At 37.1% G+C, this 23,308-nt stretch overlaps 1 protein-coding gene across 1 annotated transcript in view; it reads left to right on the top strand.

The window, feature by feature from the left end:
• Window positions 1-23,308, top strand: part of LOC110113353 (acyl-coenzyme A oxidase 4, peroxisomal) — a gene marked incomplete at its 3' end in the record, with an annotated part of 49,551 nt that overhangs the window by 11,441 nt on the left and 14,802 nt on the right. Inside the window, exons 4-9 of the mRNA XM_028695949.1 lie at window positions 16,960-17,037; window positions 17,110-17,233; window positions 17,342-17,415; window positions 17,495-17,554; window positions 17,693-17,802; window positions 18,015-18,174. Of these exons, the coding sequence (XP_028551782.1) occupies window positions 16,960-17,037; window positions 17,110-17,233; window positions 17,342-17,415; window positions 17,495-17,554; window positions 17,693-17,802; window positions 18,015-18,174 (606 nt within the window). The remainder of the gene's footprint in view (window positions 1-16,959; window positions 17,038-17,109; window positions 17,234-17,341; window positions 17,416-17,494; window positions 17,555-17,692; window positions 17,803-18,014; window positions 18,175-23,308) is intronic.

A 23,308-nucleotide genomic window follows, 5' to 3' on the forward strand; every position in this document is an offset into this window, starting at 1 on the left:
CTTTTCATCTTGATTTGATTATAACCCAACGATCCGTTCATAAATGAGAACATATCATAGTTGAAAGTGTTATCCACTAATAGCTCTGACACTAGGAGCGAAAAATCATCTTTTGGACATGCCTTGATGAGATCCCGAAAATCAATACAGACACAGATTTGACCGTTCTTCTTCTTCACCAGTATGATATTGATGATCCAATTGACATATTTTTCTTTGCGGATAAAGCCCTGTTGACCTCTGTACAATAACTAAAAGAAAACAAAAATGAAATCATACCTTGACAATTGGATCCCGAATTTCTGTTGAAATCCCGGTTGGAATCCTCGTATCTGCTGGGATCCCATGATTTCAGCCGAAAATCCTGCTACAGTACACTATTCGGCGCCGAGTCCATCGCTTCTCCGCATATCCGGCTCAAAATCCGCGACCTCACCTCGATTGTGCTCCTTCTTCACGCCTATAAAATGAAGAGGAATGGAGACCTCTCGGCACACTCGCTCTCTATCTCCAACACCGATCCCTCTCCGTCTTCTTCATCGCTGCTTCGGCTTAGCTCCTCCGACGCTTTCCCTCTCTGTGAGGTCGGAAGCCACGATCCTTCAGATCGGAAGCCCCATAAGAAGCCGTAGCTTCTTCCCCTAGGCCCGATCGATTCCCCTCCATCTCCCTTTCATAAGCTTCTTCGGCCAACTCCCGTCCAGAGAAACCGAGAGAGAGAGAGAGAGAGAGAGAGAGAGAGAGAGACCCGGTTAGGAAAGTTGAGGCTTTAGATTCGACTTATGTTAAGAAAAGTAGAGGTAGACATAAAAAGACTTGTTTAGAAAATATTAGAAATGATATTTCTTTATTAGATTTAAATGAGGATTTGACTTTTAACCGGACACAATGGCGAGAAAAGATTCATGTAGCCGACCCCACATAGTGGGACAAAGGCTTGATGTTGATGTTTTTGTGCAAGTTTTCAATTATAGAAAATAATTCATCACATGATAAATTATATACTTAATTGAAGTTTGAATTGCCTGAGTCAACCATAGCCATCTATTACAATTTATTTGTTTCCTCGTTAGGCTCACTTCCTGATGAATCTGTGGTTGAGTTGATCCAAAATATTTTTTTGAGTTTTTTTACATATTTTATCATCAACATTTTCTTCAGCTTTCTTCTTCTGACTTGAGACTATTAGGTCTGAGCATTCTTATTTGATGCACCTTAATTTTTTTTTTACAATCAAAACGAATGATTTAAGGAATAATCTTTGAGTTAGCTTAGCCTCTTTCCATTTCTTTCCTTTTATCATTGAATATCTTTTGTTGCCTTGTGGGTTCCGAAAATTCAGCCCTGACCTCCCTTGCTGCTTCTTTTTTCAAGGGAGTTTTAATGGAATTAAGTTATGGGGTAAATTTTTGGAAGGTAGATGAGTTTGTAAATAAGACACTACCCAAAGATTTCACCCTCATTTCTGCGAGGACTTTATGATCTGAGTTTTGGTTTCCTTTAGGCGCAAGCCCCTATAGTTAATTACCCCTCCCGATAACGAGAGAGAACTTTCGATTAAGGCTAGTCGTCAATCAGATACGTGTTATCTGACATATAGTAGTAGCTAGGCATTAGAATTGTAAGTTCAAGGTATGATATTTAAAATTAAAAATTTCACCATTTTGCACTTAAAGCGGTTGGTGGGGAAATGGATGATAGACCCAATCAAGATCCCATAGTTCTGTCGTCCCGGGCCATCGTGGTCCCTTGTCTACTTAGTCAGAGGAGGTAGTCGACCCAACTTGATAGAAAGATCATTATCGGTAGCCATGGGTTGCTTCGTCCAAGGGTACCTTATAGACCTGGGGTGGATTTTTGTCTAAGGGGACAAATTTGAATCAACTTTGGCTAACAAAGGGCTTTATGTCCCATCGATCATATCCTATTGATTCATATCTCAAAGATTTGATGCGTTAAGGAATGTATTGGCCTTGGCCATAATCATAATTTAGGAGTGCCATTTGGTGGTAAAACCACTCGGTTCAGAGGGCACCGAGCCATAACCATTTATCCTGCGGTGCAATTTGGTGACAAAACCGTCGGTCAGAGGACACGTACCACGTCCTTATTGGCAAGAGATTATTTGAGAATAAATCATAGTAATATTTTCAACTAGGCATTAGCTCCATGTGAGCTGAATTGATATTTAAATTTATTCACCTTTACAAACTTCCTCTAAAAAGCAGCGGGGGAGGCCGGGGCTCAATTTTCGGAGCCCACAGGTTTCTGGAAACTCCGCAGAGAACTCGAGCTATTTTAGCATTTGACGCTTATTTCAGATGCTCAAGAGTTCGTCGGTGGTAGTGGGGGGTCAATTCAAGTTTATAAATCTTGTAAATGCTCAAGAATTGATTTATCACAAGTTGAGAGTTGCCGAAAATTTGAAGATTTTGAATTTTGACACTAATCACAATCTCCAAATTGCTATTAGAGCTTCGTATTTGACTTCATTGTTGGTCCGAGATTCAGTTAAACTGAATGAAAATCTCATTATACCTCCCTTAGGTTCTATGAAAATGAAATCGATGCCGAATTAAGCTTTTGCAAGATTTAGAGGTTGTGTAGATCTAATTGATGATGTCCTGTCGAAGTACATCTCCCAAAATAGTAGTATTTCTTTCTCCTCGATCTGTATTATTTGCTCATCGGGCAAATCATCATTGAGTGAAGAATCTACAAGCATAGAATATGCGACGAGAAAATCTACCAAGGCTTGTCCTTTCACCGCCTTCTGTGACATGCACATGATATCAAACTATAGTAATATCACCGCCCATCTAGCTAGGCGACCTGTCAACGCTGGCCTTGTCATCTAAAACTTCAGTGGATCGATCTTTGATATTAACGTAATTTTATGAGAGAGCATGTAGAGGTGAAGTTTCTGAACTGTAAAGACCAACGCTAGATAATGCTTCTCAATTAGAGAATAACGATTCTCTTCTCCAATCAGCCTCTGACTGATAATGTAGAGTACATTTTTTTCCTTCTTCATTGTGTTGGACTAATAATATTTTGAGGGACTCTTTTAGTGCTGTTGTATACAGCATAAGAGGCTTCCCTAAAATTGGCGCTGCGAGAATGGGAGGATTTAACAAGTATCTCTTGATACTGTCAAATGCTTTTTGACATTTTTCGTCCCATTTGAAGCAAATGTCTTTCTTCATCAGTTTTGAAAATGGCCGACACTTATCCAACAAATTCAATATGAATTGCCAAATGAAAGCCAGTTGTCCTTGTAACGAGTGGAGCTGACAGATTTCGTGGTGGCGACATCTCCATAATCACCTTGATCTTATTAGAGTTGTTCTCAATTCCTCGATGACGAATTATGTATCCCAGAAACTTGTCGGATGAGACCCCGAAAGCATACTTGAGGGGATTCATCTTTAAATCTAACTTTCTGATCCTCTTGGATACAATTCTTAGATCATTTAGGTGATTTTTTTTTTGTTCATGCTCTTTACGACAAGGTCATTTACATAACACTCGACCTTCTGATGTATCAACTCATCAAAAATATGTGTCATCGCCCGCTGGTAGGTGGCACCAACATTTTTCAGGTTAAAAGGCATGATCGTGTAGCAAAAAAATGCTGATGAGCATTCTGAATGATGCATGCTTTTCATCTTTAGACACCATCTTGATTTGATTATAACCAAACGATTCGTCTATAAATGAGAACATATCATAGTTGAAAGTGTTATCCACTAATAGCTCTGACACTGGGAGCAAAAAATCGTCTTTTAGACACGTTTTGTTGAGATCCCGAAAATCAATACAGACACAGATTTAATCGTTCTTCTTCTTCACCGGTACGATATTGATGATCCAATTGACATATTTTTCTTTGCGGTTAAAGCCCGCTTCTATGAGCTTCTTGATTTCGGCCAATGTTTAAAATTGCATAATTAGGTATTGAGGCATTTTTCGTTTGCAAGGTGAGTCATAAGCCTCAAAATCAAAAGATTGCATAAACATAAAATGATAAATTTTTATATACTAATGAGTAAATAATATATAAAACTTAAAAATGCATAAGATATGAAGTGAAATCAAAATATCCTAATAATAAGACAACATGAAATATAGTTTAACTCAAACTCTATCTTTCCTAAATCACAGTATTCATTTCATTAACATATAATTCCAAAAATAAATAACAATGACATATCACATAAGAACTCATAAGTCATCAACGCTGTCATCACTAGGGGGTCTTCATTTGAATCATCATTATGATGAATTGCTCTCTCCCCTTCCTCCTCTCCTATAGATTCCAATGTCTCCCAATAAGCTCATTCCTCAATATCAGTTATCTTCCTCTTCCATAATTATTTTTGAACAATATTAAAATGAATAATTGTGTAATAAATTAATAAAAGTCTAAGAAAATTATATTATTTATATACCTTTTTTGATTTGTTCTTGAGTTGTGGTTGATGTAGATGCTTTAAGACCATCAAACAAATCAATATTTAAATCTTCATATTGTAATTCAGACGATATTACTTCAACTTCATCATCTACAATCCACTCATCATCAGATGCTACATCCTCGCAAAGTAAATGATCTTTATTATTCATTTATCTTTTTTTTCTTCAAGTTCCTATTTTTGAGTCTTCTAGTGTACATAATGTACACAAGTGAATTCATTCTCAATGTTGATAAGCAATTTCTCCTCTTTGTATGTCTTGATTGAAGGTACTCTAATTTCTTTCACAGCTAGATGAAGAGCATGCCAAATCCAAAACTTTTACAAAAAACTGTAATTCTAGAGTCCCATCACCAAATTGAATCCACCACTCAATTTATATTTAAATAAGAGAGTCTAATTAGTTCTCAAAGAACAAATTTTAAATAAATATTTAAAACATTAATTGAAATTATCTAGAGATCGTTTGACAATTGTATCCTTTGCTTATTGTAATATAAAAAAACATTCTTTATTCCGAAAAGATACCAATTGCATATCAGCATTTGATCTTTCAGTTGCATCACTTATCAGCTAATCCATGTAATAATGCAATCCCAATTTATTTTGAGGTTTGTAGACTTGTTTTATGCATATTGATATTAATGGTTTAAGTAATAGTCTGCTGCATGCAAGTGCCGGTGAAGCTGTAGCTCCCAGCTATCATTAATAATATTCCAAATTCCCTTAAAGCTTTCCTCTTCGCCTTCTAAGTTGGAGGCAATCATCTCTTTGACTTCATTTATAGTATTGTACATGAAACCCATTGCAGGCTTCTTTTCAGCATCTACTATCCTTAAAACTTGAACTAAAGATCTAGTGGTTGTAATGCCATACAATATACTTTTCCAAAATCTGTCATTTAAAACAATCTTTCTAATATCTTTTCCCTCAGCCTTCTTCGCCCAAGCACAACTCAACCACTGTGTAGATGTGAATATAACTTCTAAAGATTGTCTAACATCCAGCATACTCTCTAATGCCAAGTAAGAGGTGGCAAATTTTATTGCTGCTGGTCTTAAAATTTCTTTCTTTGAAAATTTCCTCATAAGAGCTAGAACCCAAGAGTGGTTGTAAATAAATTTGGTTATTTTTTTACTTTAGTAAGTACATTCTTGTGTTGAAGTAGCTCCCCAAGCTTCTCAAGAATCAGCTCTATATAACGTGCAGCACATGGAGTCCAGTACAGATGTTTCTTCTTATTCATAAATTTTTTCCGCGCAACCTTCTAAGCACTTGCATTATCTGTAACCACTTGCACAACCAACTGTTTTCCAACCTTCTCAACAATGCTACCAATAATTCAAATATGAACTCAGCATCTTTGACTTGATCAGATGCTTCAACTAACCTTAAAAATATAGTATTATAAGGATTATTAGTGAGCATGTTGATCAAACTTCTATGTTTTATATCAGACCACCCATTTGACATAATTATTACACTTGTTTGGACCCAAATCCTCTTAATTTATTCAATAATGTTTTTATCAGTGCTATCCAAATCTTCCTTTAAAATCCATGTTCTTAAATCATACATGGTTGGAGGTTTAAACCTCTCACAAATGCTCCAACTGAACGAATTATGTTGTAATAAGCAAGTGATGTTGCAACATTAAATGGAATTACATTTTCATAGAAGAATTTGCCTATATCCTTGCACACTCTTTTCCATTCCCCTTGCATTCTCTTGGGCCATGTTTTGTGTAGTAGGATATCTATCCTCTGATGTTTGCACCATATAATGATCCATAAGATCTCTATAGCCCTAGATGAAATGGGCTTTATCGAAGAAGATGAATCCTTAACGTTGCGCTTCCTGCTCCCGTCCGTAGTAAGTGCCAACATTAACTGTGTCCTCAAACTGCTTATGTGCAAGATGTTTTGACGTGGTAGACTTATTCATGTATAACTATATCTTCTCCCTTACAGTATCAGACACTTTAGAGCATGGTGTAATATTCTTGTGAGACACTGAAAGGTGATCCTTCATCCTAGTCACACCACCCTTCACAACTTTGTCACAGTAATTGCATTTTAGATATACATATATTTTATCAATTCCTCTAACATCCACCTGAGTTCTATGTTTCCATGCTGGATCATTTCTATGATTGGATGCAGCTTTTTCCTTACTTCTGACAATCATTTATGAGAAGAATATAAAATAGTAGATTAAAACATCAAGCCACTATAAAATAAATAACCTAATTTATACACATATATATTGAGCATCTTATAGACTTATACTTTTTATTATGCATGCCTAAATCACATGTCCATATAAACATAAGTCTAACAAAAAGAGATCTAAATATTACGTAAATAAAAAAATTTATTATTTTCATTTTCTTACACAATCAATGACAACCATTCAATCAAATGATATTGAAAATTGTATACAAAAAAATTTTATATCATAGAAGATCAAAACATTCTTTGTGTATAACTCACATTCATATTACATGTAGTACATCTCTCATACTAAAATTTTTGATATTAATTTCTACACATCTATTGAGCATCTTATACTTTTTATTTTATATGCCTAAACTACATGTCTACATAAACATAAGTCTAACAAAACAAGATCTAAATATTATATAAATAAAAGTCCTATCATTTTCATTTTCTTAGACTATCCATGACAACCATTCAATCAAATATCATTGAAAATTGTATGTATAAAACAAAGCAAGATTGGTTAAAATTTTAAAAAGAAATTTTGCCAAAAATGAATGAAAACCAAAGGATGATGTCGATAAATGTGATGATATACAAAAAAAATCACATTTGAGTGCAAATAACAAGAGGAAGTAAAGCTATTTCACCTTTGTCAATAAACTCTAAACTCTTACCATGAAGAAGAAGAGCTTTCAGCAGTCGATCGAAGGAGACTCCAAGCCATCTCGCGGTAGAAGAGAACTCCAAGCTAGAGGCAAAGAGCAACTCTCGGTGAAAGGAAGCCGACGTCTATCGAATGGAACGAAGAGGAGAAAATGTCGCTCGAAGAAGGAGAAGAAACCCTCGTTCGAAAATGACATAATAGGTGAGTGAACGGGGGGTCGAACCGAATAGATAAATATTAGGTTAGATTTTGTTTTCTTTTAAGAGTCGAAAGCCTCTAAAAACTGAGGTTTGGCATGCTAGTAAACTTGAGGCATACACATAATTCTCTGCGCTCATTGTGTAGGCTTTGAGTCTTAAAAGAATGAATTTATGTGTGCCTCGTATTGCGCAATTTTAAACCATGGTTTCAGCAATCACATGTTCCTCAATCTCCAATCTCATTCTTTTTCAAGCTTGCTGAACGGGTGCTGCACCGTGCTTCATGGCTATTCTGTGAACTACTACATCAGGGGATAAGCCAAACATCTCAACATATATCCAGGCAAAATAATTCATGAATTCATAGAGAAGCTCTTTTATTTCTTCCACTTAATCTTTTGTTGGAAGAGAGCTAATGAAGGTTGGCGAGGGTCCTCCTCAGTCCCTAAATTGATCTTCTTTAGCTCATCCATAGTGGCCTCTTGTACACCATTTACAAGCTCTTCAGGTGCAGGCTAGGTTTCTATGGGCTGATCATCGTAATTGTCAGTTTCATAAATCTCTTCAGCGCCATCGTCATTGGATTCAATTTCCCCGCATGTGATGGCTTGACACATTTCTTTTTTAGGGTACTTTTGAATAATGGATTATAGACATCTCCTTAAGAGAATATCCTTTCTTCACAATGCATGGGGATTTCTTTGATACCAAAGCTTTAAGTATAGGCGATGTTGTTGTGCAGGAGTGCGAATTCTAGCCTATTTTCGCAACATTCTATTGATATTTTCAGTAATAAAATTGGGCATTCTTGTATACATTAACTCCCTGTGCTCGATAGGCCTATGGAGCTAGTCTCGATTCCCTTCTTCTTCGCACTCTCCAGATTTATAAAATAGGGTTCCTGGTCCGTCTCTATTTCTTAGAGAAGGCGTATAAAACGTTACGAGTTCCTCAACATTATGCACATCTCGAGGAATAATTTCTTTGAAATGTTGCGGGGGAACACACGTGACTATATATTCATTGCCTAAAATTGACATATTATCACTCTTCTCAAGAGTACATATTGCACCTCATTCATATAGGTAGACTCGTAGTTATAGTTAGAATCTGAATATTTTGCCTTCTTTTTTCGCCTAGCTTTTGATTGGCATATTTCATGGGATTTAAGAGGGATAGCATCATCTTTATCCGTGTCACTCCCTAGATGAGGCACATGTTTTTTTAGTCTAGGAGTGATCGCTACTTTGGGAAGAGTCGGTATTGCCTTCTTTCTTCCCACTTGCTTTTTTTCATCTTCTTATTTGAGTCGCTTGTCAACCTTTAGGTTTATTGCCTTAGTCTTGACAGAACTTGACAGCTTTTGCTCTTTGGGGATGAAGTACCTAGCATCTTTATAGATTTTCACCTTGTGAACTGCAAACGGTTGAATATCACTAGAGATTCTGAATTTCTTTCCATCACTATTATACTTCATATATTGATGTAGTGTCGACGGGACAATGCCGTAATTGTGCAACCACGGACAACCTAGAAGTACCTTAAATGAGGTATTCACATCAATCATGTGGAATTTTGCCTTGGTATGGAGTTCTCCAAATACTAAAGAGAGCATAAATGACCCTAGAATCTTTTACCCCTTCTCATTGAAGCCGTGCACCATTAACTTGTCTTGCTCAAGGTGTTGCACATCGAGATAAAGTGATCTCAGTGCTTTCAAGCTCATAAGGTTGATAGAGGACATATGATCAATCAAAATTCGGCTGATTATCATTTCGTCACTCTATGCAGTAACATACAAAGGGCGGTTATGGTTTGTCGTTCTGAGCATATCATGTCATCCTCTACAAAAGTAATGATTGGCTCATTTTGGGCTTGCAAGACCTCAGCCAGGTTACATTCAGCATAGTATGCCTGGTGTCTTTCAGAGTTCTTGAGAACCTGAATCAAGATCCCCCGAAGGTCTTTGGACATCACCAGAGCATCGTATATGCTAAGTTGTGCTGGAATTTTTCTCAGAAGGAATAGGATATTATAATCTATCCCTTTAGCTGAATCCTTTTTCTTCCTGATGTCCTTGAGAATGATATTTTCATTGACAACTATCTCATTTCCTTTGTCTTTATTAGGGATTCCTTTCTTCGACAGAGATGGTAGTGTCTTACCACTTCTCAACTGCACTTGAGCGATCTCCTCCTGCTTAGACTCATTTGATGGTATGAGAGTCGACCATCATTGCATCTGGAGATTCATATGTTAATTCAGAGCTACTGCCCAAGTTCACCTACTCGATCTATGAAGCGATATCGGGATCTGATTTGTGGGCTCCGAAAATTCGACCCCGGCCTCCCCGCCTCGCGATTTCTTTTATCCGGTGAGGGAGTTTTAACTGATAAGTTCCGAGGTAAATTTTGGAAGGCAGATGGGTTTGTAGATAAGACACTACCCAGAGATTTCGCCCTCATTTTTGTGAGGACTTTATGATCTGAGTTCTGGTTTCCTATAGGCGCAAGCCCCTATAGTTAATTACCCCTCCCGATAACGAGAGAGAACTTTCGATTAAGGCTAGTCGTCAATCAGATACGTAGAGATACGTGTTATCTGGCATATAGTAGCAACAAAATTTTTATATACTAATGAGTAAATAATATATAAAACTTAAAAATGAACAAGATATGAAGTGAAATCAAAATATCCCAATAATAAGACAACATGAAATATAGTTTAACTCAAAACTCTATCTTTCCTAAATCACAGTATTCATTTCATTAACATATAATTCTAAAAATAAATAATAATGACATATCACATAAGAACTCATAAGTCATCAATGCTGTCATCACTAGGGGGGTCTTCTTTTGAATCATCATTATGATGAATTGCTCTCCCCCCTTCCTCCTCTCCTATAGAGTCCAATGTCTCCCAATCAGCTCATTCCTCAGCCATTGTGGTCGTTAGTTTACTTAGCCAGAGGAGGTAGTCGACCCAACCTGATAGAAGGATCCTTATCGGCTGGCATGGGTTGCTTTGTCCAAGCGTACTTTATAAACTTGGGGTGAATATTTACCTAAAGGGACAAATTGAATCCACCATAGCTAATAGAGGACTTTGTGCCCTATCGATTATATCATATTGATTCATATCTCAAAGATTTGATGCAATTAAGAAACGTATTGGCTTTGGCCATAATCGTTATCTTGTGGTGTTATTTGGCGGTAGAACCACTCGGTTCAGAGGGCCCTTAGCCATAAACGTTTATCCTGTTGTGCCATTTGGTGGAAAAAATGCCGGTAAGAGAACTCGTACCACGTCTTTACTAGTAGGAGATTATTTGAGAATTGATCATAGTGATATTTTTAACTAGGCATTAGTTCTATGTGAGCTGAAGTAAAATTCAATTTATCCACCCGGCAAACCGTGGTGAAGGGTGGATGAATTTTGCTTTAAGTGTTTTATGGCTAGATTTCAGTTTTAAATATTCGAATTTGATATTTTGTGGATTTTAGAGTTTTAAACTTTATGGGTGTTTGGGTGGCATTTGAAATATTTGGAATTAATTTCTTCGGTTGAGATCTGCATTCAACACGACCATCATCAGAGTGACTTTGAGGTCACTTGAAATATTCAAATTTTGTGAATATTTAAGGTCATGTTGAAAGATATTGAAAATTAACCCCTCCGGTTGAGATCGGCATTCAACGCTGCCATCATCGGGGTGATTACGGGTAATTCTCATTTAGGGATTGAACCATGTAGACATCCTCGGATTTCGTAGGCTTTGTGCCTTTGTTAATGAATTTCTTTGTTGGAGGCCTTGAATGCCTTATATGAACGTATACAACAGATATTCTGGTCGACACCAGGATTGTTTACTTGTTTGATAATTTGAGTCGTGTTGTCTCCTATCTATCAATATGGAAGGATCGGGCTCAAACTAAGTTCATTTTATGGATCCGCACAGTATCCCTAGACATCATTTGTGTACCAATAACATGCTCGCCGGGACCCATGCAGGTGTTTGAGGGGTATTTTATAATTATTTGCTGAACCTTATCGACTTCTATTTATATTCTTAGGAGGATCGGATTTAAATTTATTGACCCGCACAACATCCCTAGACGTCACATGTGTACTCATAACATGCTCGCCTGGGCGCATGGGGGTTGTGTGATTGCACAAGCCCTTTTGTGTACCTATGTGCATACATGTTATAGTGTATGTGTGGGGGCATTTTGGAATGTTTAACATTGATCACTTGAGTGGGCAACTGTCATTTGAATGTGATGCTATACTTGGAAGCTCGTACACGCCTTCTGTCTGCTTGTATGCATGTTTTAGATCCGATGGCCTGACGTAGCAGCTTGTGGATTGAGCTGTTTGCTTCTTTGTACAGGTAGACTATCGGACACTACTTTTTACTCTCAGTAGGTAGCTTGTTATGCATTAACGAATATCTTGCTTTTGTTCGTATGGAAAGTTGCATATGTCGTAGACATGATACCTTTGTTCGTGGTCAGCTCTCTTTACATACAAATCTTCTAGAGCCACCCATAGGCCTTTGCATTTTTTATCATTCATCTACATTTTCTCGTAGGTAGCATTTAGTGTAGATGATAGGTCTTCTATAATGACTTGTAGGAGTTTGCTTTTGTTGTATTTCATTTGCATTTACTTGCAAAGGATTAGTGTGTTTGATTGATATTGTATGAGGGTTGACTGTAAGGGTGTGCAACACATGGGCGGACCCCCCAAATGTAGGGAGGGGAGGGGGAGGGGGGGGGGCAAATGCCCACCCTATATATATATAAATATAATTTTAGAGAAAATATTTTAGAATATGTTAGGTATTTTGGGCATTTTGCCCTCTCCAAAAAATTTTTTTTCCCTAATTTTATTAATCCTAAGCATCTTTGCCCATCCCCCACAAATTTTTTTTTTTTGCCCACCTTTAAAAAAGAAGCTAGATCCGCCCTTGATGCAATAGCTCATAAGTACCTTGTGCACATGCTACAAATATACTGTCTCTAGTTACAACATTTTGTAGATGTTTTATCCACAAATGGAGCATTGCATTCATTGCAATCATTTTGTATATGCTTAATGCATTAGCTTGCATATTACTGTTGATCACCGGTTAAGCTACACACACCACTAACTTTTATGTGTATGTTGGTTAGCAAGCTACTACCTTAGCTTATATGTCTTTCATTGTCACCTGTGTACAATTCGTCGAACATGTATTAAGGGTCCTTTGTGATTCACAGATGCTCCTCGCTTATTGTTGTATGGTGACATTAACATTCTCATCAAAAATCTGTCGCCCTTGCCTTTGGGGGGAATTATGACATCCACATTACTAATCTCCCTTTCTACTTATAGGTGGGGTGTCGTATGCATGACAAATCTTTTACAATGATTTATAGAGGCTCATATATGTCTGCTGATTATTATTTCCTGCTTGTAGATATCATAATGAATAATTATATTTGTATAGATAACAAATGGGCCATCTCCTTTGTGATTTTCTCATCTTGCTAGTAAACATGATAGGGTAATTGATATGCATATGGTGGCATTAACATTCTCATATTTGTATAGATAACCCTTTACATGTTATTCGTCATTTCCCTTGAAGGTAGTTTATGCCCTGTATGGTAAGTTTGTACATCAATGCTTGCATCTCGGTTGACATGATAACTCCTTGACGTTTTATTGGAGATTTTGTGTGGTTGATTATAAGCATATCGCTGCATTTTTCATTCGACCGTTGCTTGTAAGTAAAGCATCAATCAGTAGTTGCATTCATTGCATGCTCCAAATATGCTTGTAACCATTGCAACTACCTCAAATAAATAAATTGTTTGCATGAATTTTATGGTTGCTTATGAGTGAGTAGTGTTTGTAAGATACGATCAGTTTGATATCGCATTTATCAATGCCTTCATCTATATTGGGATAATCAATACAAGTTAGATGTCAAAAAAATGAATTCTATATCAAGATTTATTGTTCATTTGTACAAAACTCTTTAGTGATGCAACCTCCTTTGATTTCATCATTTTTACAACTCATGAATTTCATTAACTGTTAGGCTTTTGGTTCAAGCTCTTGTCAAATCCAATTCTTGTCCAAATTCCCTATTATTTTATTCAATCTTGAGTTCAATTTAATGTTGCTTGGTTCAGGCTCAAAATCTAAAGTCCTTGAGTTCAGTTCGAGTCCATTGTTCAAGTTCAAATCATTTCTAAAAGTTTTTTGCATTTTGTTCAAATTCAAGTTCTATCCACTATGGTTTAAATTGAGTTCAAATCCTCAAATCATGGTTTACTTAATGTTAAAGTTCTCATTTCAATTCACTTTATTTAAGTTCAGAAATCTTTTTCAATCATTTGAGTTTGATTTGAGTCCAATATTTGCAAGTTCGATCAATGTTCAAATTGAATTAAAGTGCTTTGTATTTGCTCAAATTCGAGTCCAAGTCCAAAGTTCCCTGTTGTCCAAATATTGTATAAGTCCTCTATGCTTCAAACGGAATTTCGGTAGCCTCTCGACATTTCCCCGTTTAGAGGAAACTATGAAAAATGGGGCATTCCCACCACGCTAAGAAAAGCATGTATGATAGTTGTCCTTGGACACCGTGGCCATAATCTTCGTTTGCCACAATGCTAAGAAATGCGTGTATGGGTCTTCTACAACACCTGTTAAAAATGCAGTTATTTCACCACGAGCGGGTACTTATATGTATCCTCATTTCGCCGTAGGCGTCGCACCAGGTTCACATCCCACCACGTTAAGAAAAGCGTGTATATGCGATTTTTCGGTGCGCCGCGAACAACGAAAGTATCATGCCGAACTTCTTCCTACCACGCTAAGAAAAACTTGTATAGGTGGTCGTTTTTTCACACTGCAAGCATTGAAGATGGGCTCTCGAATTTACAAAATGCACAAAACCCTTCTTTTTCATTCTCTTTTTTACTGAACTTCTTCTCCCCTTTTTTTATATTTTTTTTCCGCTCTCCTTTTTTATCTCTCTTTTCTTTTCTTTTATCAAACCCCCTATTTTTTTGGCCACCATTTTCTTTTTTTTGTATATACATTTACATGTATGCTTCAAAATTAACAATAGTAACATGAATGATCAACTAATAAAACAAAATTTATAATGTCATAGACATACAATGCTAACAACGTCTAATATTTGTGACTATAATCAATCAATATCAATAAAAAAGAGAAGTATCAGTAAGCATTGATATTAATATTTTACACTAATATTAATATTGGTATATTAATATGAATATTAGCAACTAATAGCAATACTTATTGACAGTAAACGTTAGCAGTCATAATGAAAGAAGGAAAAAAAAAAAAAATGTTTCTCTGTTTAAGGGAAAAGTGTAGCTTAGGCTCAACTCATTTGAGATAAAAAAAATATTTCAGCAAGTGGGCTGAGACAATAGTTCTAAGTGGGCCTTGGGAATAGGCTATAATTATGAGATTAATTCCAATAGATAAACTGGGAGATGCGAGTGGCAAATGCTACTCAGATAAGACCTTATGATAGGGCGTGAAGATTTATAACAAAGCTAATTGATGATAACATCCGGCTGGTTGGAGAGGGAAATGAGGATAAAAGATGAGGTCAGTATATTGTAAGCAATGCTTGGCCAAGGGTGAGCTTCAGTTGATTGCTTAAAGGTTGGGATAAGTGGGCTGTTTTGGCTGAGATTTTGGAGAGGAATGTAAGAGTTGGACTGTTGCTGTAGTTTCTAATTTGGGCTCTTACAAGTGCTGTTTGGGTCTTAAAGAAAAGAGTGTGCTGCTGTAGAGGGGTTAAAGAGGAAGAAGACAAAACTAATGCTTTAAATGTAACTGTAGTCAATAGGGTAAAAGGAACATGCATGTCAGTATCCACGTGAATGAGAATCAAAGGACATTCATGTTTAATATGAGTTGTTGAGGGAAAAGCCAATGAATCTTTAGTGGATTTATCTATATAGAGGAGCTTGGGGTTGTGAGTGAAAGCCACGGCTGCTCTGTGGGTTTTGAGTTCAGCAAGCACAGGTGGGTCGGGATTGGTTTTACCGTGAAGAGGTGTTGAGGTTAGTTGAGCAGAGAATCAGGTCTTGGAGTCTCACATGTTTACTAAAGTGGATGCGGCATAGGTGGTCTTCACTTGGGGTGAAGAGTGGATGTTGGCTGGAGCTCGGGAAGAGGGAAGAGGAAGGCTGCTAGTGGGAATTGGACGTCGGGTAGATCGCAAGCCACTGGGGAAGTTCGAAAGTTTAGACGTGGAGAAAGAAAATAATAGCCACTTTTGACACCCCAAGATTCAAGTAGAAATTTAAAATCTTCTTAACTTTTTAAGAATTAGAATATTCCATTCCTAATGTATGTTGTGATGTAACAATTTTGTAAATTTTGTATATATCTTAGATACACTTTCATTAGCTGGTATATGAAATAACTCATACTCATTTATAAGAAGATCATCTTATGACTTCGTAATTTTGTCTTATGCCCTTATCAGTAATACTCAATCAATTTCAATTTTTTTTTTTACCAATTTTATAAGTTGATATATGCATGTAATCATCTGATTTCAAAACACAAAAGAAGTTATTTCAACCTTTTGAATTTAGTTGTGTTAGCTTATTCCTTTTGATTCTAATCATCAAAGTGACCTTCTATTGTGACGTGGTGACCTTCTATAGTACAACTAGAAAATATGTAGAGTGATGGCTATCAATTAGCTTTTAACTCATAGGCCCTTTCTTTTGAGGGGCATTATAGGTGGATACGTGAGAATGCACATAATGAAAGTAGACAAACATTCCATGCTAGAAACTTCCTTTATTTTTTTTTTCTCTGGATAATTTCTCATTGAAATACATATGTAAACAAGGTAGTTTAATCCTCAAAATTATAAAATATCGATGGCAAAAAAACTTTCCTCAACCCGCATAAAAGCAATGCCAAGCCATTTACTTGAAGTTCTTGTCACCTTTAATGAAAAAGACTGGTATTCTAGAAGCCGTCCTTCCTTGGCAATGCACGCCCAGTCAAGTTTATTTCATCATCAAACAACAATTTGAAATGCACAAGTGTTTTCTGTTGCACTTGATGTTTTATGGAAGCCAAAAGAAAAAAGGGAAACTATACTTTTTACTTCTTGAATCCATCATCATTATAATTTTTATGAATTCTAGAATCTGAACTTAAACGGTGTACATTAACTTTAGCAAGTAAATGTTAGGCAAAAAATTAAAGAAGTTTTTAGTTTTCCTAGTTAGCTTCTATTTGAGATTTTTCATTGTATGCTTCCAGTATTTTATCCTTTTCTTAGTGAATTTCTCATATCCAAATAGAAGTCATACATTGCTATTCTGTTCTTTTAGTACTGGGAGAAGGCAGAGTTTCCCTTCCATGTTATTCCAAAGCTTGCCGCACTAGGTGTTACTGGTGGGACAATAAAGGTATTGGTATTTCGAGATCTTCTTGTTTTTAAGTGTTCAGTGCATGCTAATATCAGACAAGTTTGATTCCAGGGTTATGGGTGCCCAGGCCTTTCAATCACTGCTAGTGCTCTTGCTATAGCAGAAATTGCTAGAGTTGATGCTAGCTGCTCCATCTTTATATTGGCACATTCTTCTTTGGCGATGCTTACAATTGGTAGAATTGCAAGTTTTGACATTTTTTTTTTGTGAGAAAAGCTGAACATGATTAGGAACTGACATATTCCTTATCTTTTTCATTCTCTGCATTTCCTGCCAACTAAAGGACTTTGTGGATCAGAGGCCCAAAGACAGAAATATTTGGCATCTTTAGCACAATTAAATACCATTGCTTGTTGGGTAAGTCAAATCTATATTAGGCGTCCTCTAAATTACTTAAACATTTTGTTTGAAGTTTCTTGTAATTGTTACATTCCAGGCTTTAACCGAGCCGGATCATGGAAGCGATGCAAGCTCTTTGAGTGCCACTGCAGTGAAGGTTCACTGCTTAATATTCATTAGTCGGAAAATGTTTATTGATTGTAGAAAACTTAATCCTCATATACTGTTTTATGAAAACCAATAATTTTACTTCATTAGTTCCTATTCATTATTTCTTGGTCATTGCTTTGGCCAGGTCAATGGAGGTTGGGTATTGGATGGACAGAAGCGCTGGATAGGAAATAGCACTGTTGCTGATGTGTTCATTATTTTTGCGTGGAACACGAGTACAAAGCAGATAAATGGGTAATATAATGTACCATATTTATGACTCAATTTGTAGATTCATGAAGAAAGGCTTTTGATGTAATGAAAAAGTCCTTGGATTAGTTTTATGTGCCTATAGTTTACAAATTTCCAGCATTACAGTTGAAGAGTTGAAATCGAGCGTTTATTCTGTTAGTTATTGTCTAAATATTCTAATAGCTTGATCTATTGCATTGGTTTTCTGGCTCCAGCTTTATTGTGAAGAAGGGTTCCCCTGGTTTGAGTGCGACCAAAATTGAGAACAAAATTGGCCTAAGAATTTTTCAGAATGGAGATATTCTCTTAAAGAAGGTATTTGTCCCAGATGAGGACATGCTACCAGGTGTCAACTCATTTCAAGATATCAGTAAGGTATACTATTATTGTGATTCTATATATATATATTTTTCCTTATTTAGTGCTCATGAATTGTACAATTGAATAGGAAATAACTGTCCCCATCTCATATTTTATGAACACATTCCTACTTCAACAGCTGTCCCCATCTCCACAGCCTTCTTTACCTCTCAACCCGCCACCTCCACTCATGCCGATTCCAACCTCCACTCTACTTCCCTCCCATGCATCTACTTCTAACTCACATAATCCGCCTATCCCAACTCTCTCACCTATCAACTACTCTTCCCCTGGACCATCCGCTCAGCCAATACCTTCTCCCATCAATCCTACACCTCCTTCCCCATCATTGCCACCTCCCACACATCATTCCATGCTAACCCGTTTTAAAACGGGTCACCTAAAACCAAAGGCCATTCTCGATCTCTCGGTCACCACTCAACCACATTCAACACCCTCCACATTTAACTAGGCAGTGAAGCTCCGCCCATGGCAAAAAGTAATGTCCACCGAATTTTTGGCTCTTAAGAAACAGAGAACATGGTCTCTCACTCCAGCTCTGCCAAACACTCTTATTCTTGGATGTTGCTTGACATACAAAACCAAGCTATGACCAGACGGTCAAATTGAGAACTACAAAGCTCGCCTCATTGCCCAATAGTTTGCCCATGAATATGGAGTCTACTACAAGGAAACCTTCAGCCCCATTGCAAAGATGCCCACAATTCGCATTTTACTCATCATTGCAATCCAACGTAAATGGCAGGTCCTACAATTTGATATTTCCAATGCCTTCCTACATGATCTACATGAGGATGTTTACATGAAGTAGTCACTAGGTTTCACGGATCCTGACTTTCCTAATCATGTTTGCAAACTACACAAGTCTCTCTATGGACTCACAGGCTCTACGACAATGATTCAACAAATTCACTTCAGCTCTCGTTGAGTTCAGCTTCACCTTCAGCAAGTCCGATCAATCTTTACTTCTCTACATCCATGGTGACATACGTCTGTATCTCCTTATTTATGTAGATGATCTGTTGCTCATTGGAAACAATCCCACCACCATCCAAAACCTTCTCCTCAAACTGAAATCAGTTTTTGCTCTCAAGCAGCTTGGCTCTGTTTCAACCTTTCTTGGCATTCAAGTCCAACACAATGCTACAGGCTTTTTCTTACATCAATCACATTATGCCCATGAGCTGCTACTTGCCTCGGGATTTTCATCTTGCAAACCAGCTTCCACTCTGCTAGCTATCAAACCATCTTATTGCTAGTTTGCTGATCAGCCATTTGACAATCCCAAATTATATCGAAAAATTGCTGGTTCACTCCATTACCGTACAATTACTAGACCTAATATTGTATTTGTGACAAATCATATTTGTCAAACCATGCATAATCCCACAAACCAAAACTACCAATCTCCCAAACGCCCCCTCCGCTATATCCAGGGAACTCAAAATTTTGGACTTCCATTCATCAGCGGCGATCTCAGACTGCAGACATTCGTTGATGCTGATTGGGCTACAAATAAATCTGATCGCAAGTCGGTCACCGGATTCTGCTCCTATCTTGGTTCGAATCTCATTTCATGGCAGGTCAAGAAGAAAGCTACAATTTCCAAATCATCCACTGTGGCAGAATACCAAGCTCTCTCTTCCGCCACCTCTGATGTCATTTGGCTCGTCGACTGCTAGCAGAATTTCAAGAGCAACAAATCACTCCAACCCCCATTCATTGTGACAACACCTCTGCAATGGCTCTTGCAAATAATCCCGTCTTTCATACTCGCACTAAACATATCGAAATCGATTACCACTTCATTAGCAAGCACATAAAAAACAACTTTGTTGTTCTCCATTACATCAATTCCATAGATCAACTAGCAGATATCCTAACTAAATTAGTGATAAAAAAAAAAAAAAACTAGCAGATATCCTAACTAAACCATCGTCTCCAGCCCGTTTTCATCAACTCCGCACCAAATTAATCATCCAATCATTGGATGCTCAATTTGCGGGGGGCTGTTGGCACACATGTATCACATGCTCACATGACTCGACTCTACCATCAGGGACCACCTGCTCCAGCCGCTACTATATTCTCCACAATTCTCTGCTACAGCAGTCTGTCACCAACGGCCTGCAGCTTTTCCTCTACCTTTTCTCCTTTACGTCACTTATATATAGGACCCCTGTAACAGCTGCTAAAATATATTGATGATAATACAACAATGAATTTGCTTCTTCACTATTCCTTTCTCTGCTTTCTCTGTTTTATCTAACCTTGCAGATGTTTCTTCTAATCCAACCACCACCACGACGATAATTGTGAATTTATTGCCTTTGAATTCTCTTTGCAGACAGCAGCAATATCCTTTTGACAGTCGTCCAGGTTCTTAAAGTTCAATTTTATGATAACATACACTAGATTCTGATAAAAATTCCTCAAGTTTTTAATATCAAAAGTTGAGTGCATTCCTGTCTTAGGTGCATCAAGTCAATGTTGAACCGACTCAACATGTCAAACCAGACTTGAGACAAGTTTCTTTAACTGAAATAATTGTATTGGTTCAAATCGTTCTGAATCTAGAAGTCACTTATAATGAACCATTTGGAGTCATCTAACAAGTCAATGAGACAAATCGCTTGAACAATATTTAAAACTCAGAGAAGTCTCGATTAAATAAGGAAAGTCATCAGTACTTGGCATTACCACTATTTTTACTTTATCGATCAATGCACAGAAGTCGTACTTAATTAGGGTATTCAGTAGAATTCTAACCAACAATACTCGGCCATAGTAGAAGTTGAATGCAATACTTATCTGAGATGCTCATCAAATATATAGTGCCTTCCTAATAGCCATTCAGATGGCTACAATGAATTCTTTGGCTACCCTTATGATGGTCCATCTTATAGAGTTGACCTTGGCTTATGCTTATATATATAGGGGGTCAAGCGTTATGTGTGGGTATAGAAAAAAATGGTTTAGAAATCCAACGGCTATATTTTCTTTTCCATTTCTCTGAATTCTTGTACTCCATTGGTTTGGCTTGTCCTTCTAAACAAAGGGTCTGCCCTAATTCTCTTGTTTGAATTCACTCGGAGGGAATCGGAACCATATATCTCCTCTTGTGATCTATTGCCTCGTTATCTTGTTGAGCCGTACATATCAAACCATGCACAAAAAGGGCAAAATCGGCGATCCAAGAAACATGTGCGTCGACGTGTTGCAGCACTTGATGTGACATCCCAGATATCTATAGTGAAATGATTCATCGACATATACTTTCTTCTTATTCTTTCATCTTTTTTTTTGTTTCTTCTCGCTCAGATCAATACAAACATCCAGAAATGATATTTGCATTAAAGAAAACAAAAATACATCAAAATACTATAATTCACATTTCGGCATATCATATTTACAATCCAAAAGTAGCGTCCAAAAGAACATGTAAAATAGCCGCTCGGGATACAAAACAATACAAGAACCAAAACTACAAAAACACCTATACTAGTGTCTGAAAGAAGCTTCACACGGGAGGCTCTGCACCTGAAATCATTAACCACATATAATGAGCTTCAAAAAGCCCAGCAGGTCACCAAAACCTACAACTGAAATCAAAACACAGTACGGAAGCAATATGCATGTAAATCAATCAAATCAATATTAACCATTTGCACATGATCAATGAGTCGATGCAGATACGAAAATCAGTACAGAAACAGAATTCAATGCATAAACAATAGAATCCAAATCATCAGTAGGAGAATCGGTTAACCGTAGAAAAATCCATAATGCTCAATAATATAACAATAATTCACTCATATATCCGCATTCGTAGTAATACATTGCAATCAACAAACACAATTAAACTCAAAAGAAGAGAATCCTTAAAATATCGTATAGTCGAAAGAAATCCTAAATAGAGTCAAAATACACAGTTTTAGAAAATCACCAAATTATCAGAAATCGAATAAAACAACGTTTCAAAGCTTTACTTGTAGTGAAGCAATATTTTTCAATATCCAGATAATTTTCTATTTGATAAAAACACATCAGAAGTCAAAATATCTGGTGAAAAATTTACAGAAAATACTCAAATCGTACAGAAACATCATCTCATAAATATACCAAAAGTTACGCGGTAAAAATTTCGTCAATACAAAGATTTGCACATTTTTCGGTAACGGAAACACAAAACTGAGCAGAAAAATACAAAAACTCGAAATCTTCGAAATCAGAAATAGAATTCGGAGTTCTTATTGCGAGACGAACAAATCTTTTAACAGCGGCGTCGGACGAAAAGCGCACCGTGAGCTCCAAAATCAAGCCTTCCTCTTCTCTTTTCCTTCTCTTTCTCTCTCCAACTTTTTCTCTCTCTTCCAAATGATTCAAAATATCTCAAATCCGATACTTATCAAACAGGATCGTCCCGGACGATTTGCCCTTTGGACAAATCTCATCCAGACGAAGTGTATTCGTTCATGAACGACTTGCTCTCTGGACAAATTTCGTCCCGGACGAATCCAGGTTTGTACAGACAAACTCAGGTTCTTACAGGCAGTTCGTACGTAGTAACTATACAAATTTTCAGAATTTTCTTCAATTCGTCCTGTACTAAAGTCAGTTCGTACGGACTAACAGCACAAAAAAAAGGAGAATCTGAGGGGTTTTACACTTGAAGGGTCAAACGATCTCTGATTGCCAAATGGATTATGCCGTTGCAATCACGACGTTAAGTTCGCCTGAGAGGAGACCCCTCACAGTCAAATCTAACGAGATCGGTCTAAAGGGACGACCGACGGCCGAAATTGATGCGCAACATCGCTCGACGACATACGATCACAAAACGGATCTAGCCGTTGCATCCATAATGTCGTTAACGCCCAAAGATCAATGTCAACCTGTTCAATTGGGGTCGTCCGGGCGACAACACAAATCCCAAGGCGACGATGCGCAAACTGAGGAAATGGATGTGCTACATTGTTCAAACGACGTCTGATGGCAAAACGAACTTCATTGTTGCATTCGCCTCGTTTATATAAATCAAAGCAATCGTGTGCAGATCAAGGTGATTTTGGGTAATTGTGGCATCCCTGTCTTTTTTAATTAATATAATGATAATAATAAAAAAACT

Source organism: Dendrobium catenatum, unplaced genomic scaffold, assembly GCF_001605985.2.
Source record: "Dendrobium catenatum unplaced genomic scaffold, ASM160598v2 fragScaff_scaffold_716, whole genome shotgun sequence".
NCBI lineage: Eukaryota > Viridiplantae > Streptophyta > Magnoliopsida > Asparagales > Orchidaceae > Dendrobium > Dendrobium catenatum.